The sequence below is a fragment of the Palaemon carinicauda genome, chromosome 16 (assembly GCF_036898095.1).
Source record: "Palaemon carinicauda isolate YSFRI2023 chromosome 16, ASM3689809v2, whole genome shotgun sequence".
Lineage (NCBI taxonomy): Eukaryota > Metazoa > Arthropoda > Malacostraca > Decapoda > Palaemonidae > Palaemon > Palaemon carinicauda.
Window position 1 is genome coordinate 137978700 of NC_090740.1, and position 4271 is coordinate 137982970.

At 41.9% G+C, this 4271-nt stretch overlaps 1 protein-coding gene across 1 annotated transcript in view; it reads right to left on the reverse strand.

The window, feature by feature from the left end:
* Nucleotides 1-4052: 4052 nt before the first annotated feature.
* LOC137655590 (uncharacterized) overlaps nt 4053-4271 on the reverse strand; it is a 551-nt gene continuing 332 nt past the window's right edge. Inside the window, exon 2 of the mRNA XM_068389490.1 lies at nt 4053-4271. This exon is cut by the window's right edge and continues 109 nt beyond it. Coding sequence (XP_068245591.1) covers nt 4053-4271 — 219 coding nt within the window.

A 4271-nucleotide genomic window follows, 5' to 3' on the forward strand; every position in this document is an offset into this window, starting at 1 on the left:
TATATATATATATATATATATATATATATATATATATATATATATATATATATATATATATATATATATATATATATATATATATACACTTGTCAGGCCTACAGTCATCTATCTCGAGAGTGGCTAGCAAAAAACGTAATCAGCATGCGGGCTGTGGCACACGCACTCCTCACCTCTCTTGATATTCGAGGAGAAGGAAAGAGATGAAGGGGAGACGAGGGAGATTGTTGACCCCCCGCATGACATCAGAAGTAGCAGCCGAGGAAGCGGTGACGACGAACGTGGTAGAGTAGGCACTGGGACCTCCATTGATACGCCTCACATCAGCCCCGCATCACTAGCTAGAGGACCAGGGGACTGCGGCATAGCAGCTGAGGACATTGGCCAGTGCCCCATATATCGTGATAGCCGGCTATAAATATTAGAAGTTAGGATGGACCTACCAGATAAATCTATTCGAGTACTGATCAACACAGGAGCTGGCACTTCACTGATTTCTAAATGATTCTCCTCAAACTCCCTACAGTCAGCGCCATTCATCGTTCTCGACATGCCAGGAGGACAAAAGCTATGCATAAGCCATACACCGATCGTCAACTTTTAGTTAGGATCTTTGAAGTTTACACCTGATTCTTTTGTCCTGCCCACCTTGGGAATTCCTGGAATTGAAACTATTTTAAGAATTGATTTCCTTATCTAGGGTGCTTTTTGCTGATAGAAAATCATGAGAGAGTAAGTGATTTTGGGGGCACAGAGAGAAATTTAAGTAAGGTAACAGCTGTACCTGAGAGAGAAGTGTTGTTTTCCCTGACCCTTACGAGCATATCAGTGACCCCTCGGCCTCTCTTGGAATGAACCAAGGTCATTGTTATACCCTATGACAATTGGGTGCATGTAATCTTAGAGGGCTTACTGGAAATAAAAGAGAACAGAGCTGATATATCGATAGCTAATTTGTCAAATAAAGGAGCAATGTGAGGAAGTGATTCTGTGTGTGAATTAGAGTTATATGAAATTGCTAAAAAATACATCTTGGGAGCCACAACTCCAGATCGCACAGACGAACGCACTCAGATTCTGATTATGCAAGTGTGAAAACTATGTCCTTCAGAATATCAACCTGTAGTTAGGGACATTGTCAATAATTATTCCGATGTAATTGTAATTGGAGATGAGCTACCCGGGAGGATTGATCAATCTCCCTTTAGCATTGAAACTGGGAAGGCATAGCCGATCAGGTCAAGGCCTTATAAAGTACCCGTTCATTTCCAGGGAGAGAGAGAGAGAGAGGGGGAGATTAATCGATTGAAGGAACAAGGGATTATCGAAGAGAGCAAATCTCCTAGGCTACTCCAAATGTAGCTGTTCGGAAAAAGGATGGGTCGGTAAGATTATGTGTTGATTATAAGAAGTTGTATTTAGTCACTAAGGATAATGCATTTCCATTGCCCTCGATCGAAGAATTACTTATGAAGGTATGGGGCATTAAATATTTTACAATTGTTGGTTTAAAATGTGGATACTATCAAATACCTATTCAGGAAGACAGTAAATGTAAAACGGCATTTATAGCAAATGATTAACTATTTCAGTTTAATTTTCTTCGTTTTGGCATTAAAAATGCTCCCAGTCATTTCTCTAGAGTTATGTTGTCAATTTGTCTCCATTAATTGGCCATAATGTTCTTGTTTATTTAGACGATATCATAATTACAGGAAAACAGCCGAAGAGATAATAATAATATTCGTAAAATTTCAGAAGAATTGCGACGTAATGGTGTGGAAATGAATAAATCAAAGTGCAAATTTTTCTATAAACAGGTTAATTTTTTAGGTTACAAAATTGTACCTGGGGGTAAATATCTTAACGTTGATTAGTGGGGCAAAGATACAACTCAAAAAGTAGGTTCTCAATGTACATTAGAGTATATACACAAGAAAGGTGAGACACTAGAAAAGATAAATTATCAGCCAAAGGGACGAAGACAGACAGACTGCATCATTGGAACACAACAGATAAGTGTTGCCAGTGCTGACTCAATGTTGCCATATCATAACAATAACATTACAGGAATTAATCTAGTGATACAACTCAAAAAGTAGGTTCTCAATGTACATTAGAGTATATACACAAGAAAGGTGAGACACTAGAAAAGATAAATTATCAGCCAAAGGGACGAAGACAGACAGACTGCATCATTGGAACACAACAGATAAGTGTTGCCAGTGCTGACTCAATGTTGCCATATCATAACAATAACATTACAGGAATTAATCTAGTGATATGTAACATCTGAAATAATGGTTGGAAGTACATAATATAGTTAACAATTCGAAAAATAATGATAATCATAATAATGCACTTAATGGTACGTACAATAATAATAATCATGATAATACTAGTACACGTGAAATGTGTCTTTTTGTGTACCTACACCTCTCTCCCCCCTCAGCCTTCTAATGCATTCTCGAGCAGATTCCTTTTTTATGAATCTTTAGAAACGAGGTATATCCACAAGAGGAATGGAATGGTAACTAAGAACTTTCTTTCTAGGTCCTAGCAAGGGGCCACTGGGACAAGGAGAGATTGGTCACCAAAAGTGGGTGGCGCTCGATGAAGAAAATGTAGGTTACACCACCACACACGACCGCTAGGGAGACGAATTATATAGTCTCTAGACTTTCCATGGCCTATGATGATGCCAACTTTGTTTCAACGATGAGAAGTCAGGTCTTGAATCTGAACTTGCTGTCTAATGCTCAACTTGGGCAGGGAGTGGGCATGCGGATAATACTAGGGCTTTTCCTGCTCGTAGTGGGCGGCAGCACATCAGTCACAGTCTTAAGTATTAACCTGCCACTCCTTGGAGAACGCCTTTAGATTGGCAGGAATACATGACCTGACAGGCCAGCCATACAGGATCTGAGCAGGGAGCGTCCTGTAAAGTTAGGAGTATTCCTGAGTTCCAGCAACCCAAGGTCAAAATCTTCACAATCGATGTTGCCAGACGGGCCAGTTTTCAGTATGAGGTGCTTCATTAATTTCACAGCAGCTTTGGAATGACCATTCGATTGTGGGTAGTGGGGTCAGGTTACCATATGTCAAACTCCCCATATCTTCATAAAACCATTGAACTTTGCGCAGGTGAATTGTGGCCCTCCTTCTCTCCTAAGGCGAAGAGGAACACCAACTTCATATAAGTAGCGGCAGAAGATCCTGATGGTATTAGAAGCGTTAGTATCACCTTTGTAGGGGGTGACAACAGACCATCCTGATAAGGGATCGAGGACGACTAGGAAAGACTTCCCTGCAACAAAAACAAAAGTCAGCTGAAACTGACTCAAAGGGTCTTGTTGGATTGTCGTCATTCAGCAGAGAATCCTGCTGCTGAGATGGCTGCAATGTCTGACATACCTCACAAGCTCAGACTGTATTGGCAATGTCAGAATTGATGCCGGGCCAGAAAACTGACTGCTTTGCTCCGCGCTTTGTTGCTTTCACACCTCTGTGGCTGTCACGCAAGTGAGACAAGGTGCGGTGGCGAGATTCGGCAAGAACAACAACTCTTGCTCCATACAGGATGAGGTCACCATCAGCATAGAGATTGCTCCATAGTTTCCAATATGAGAGTAAGGAATTGTGCAGGTCATATCTTTTGCGAGGGAATCCTGATGTGACACAATAGAGTAGACGTGTATACGAAGGATCTGCTTTCGCTACGGTGGTGTGGCTGACTAAGGCTAGAGAAAATGCGTCTGGAACACAGAACAACTGTAAAGAAGTAGGGAGAGATCTCCTTTAGACGCAGGAAATGAGAGTTCCCGATGGCATCCAGTGTATAGCTGTTCAGACTAGGGATGAGGGGCCGGTGATCCGTCTTTAGAGTAAAGTGCTGTAGGCCAGCCAGGTATAGCCTACACTTTGACATTGCCCAGACAACAGCTAGCATCTTAAGCTCAATAGTAGTGTAACATGTCTGCATCGGCGAGAAAATGATACCCTCACTGAAGAAGACGTATGTGCCCATTATCGTGGTCTGGCTAGAGAGCATATCAAGTGCCGTTGAGGCGGGAAGCGTCTGTCTGAAGAACGACGGGTAGGACTGGGTCAAAGAGGGCTAGAACTGGTGGCCTGGTAAAGGCTAACTTGACACGTTGAAAGGCTTCATCATAGTCAGAAATCCGGACAAATGTTCTCTTGAGACTCATCAGGGGGCGTAAGAGTTGGGGAGCAATGGAGATGTCACGTGTAAATTCTGCTACCTGGTTGAC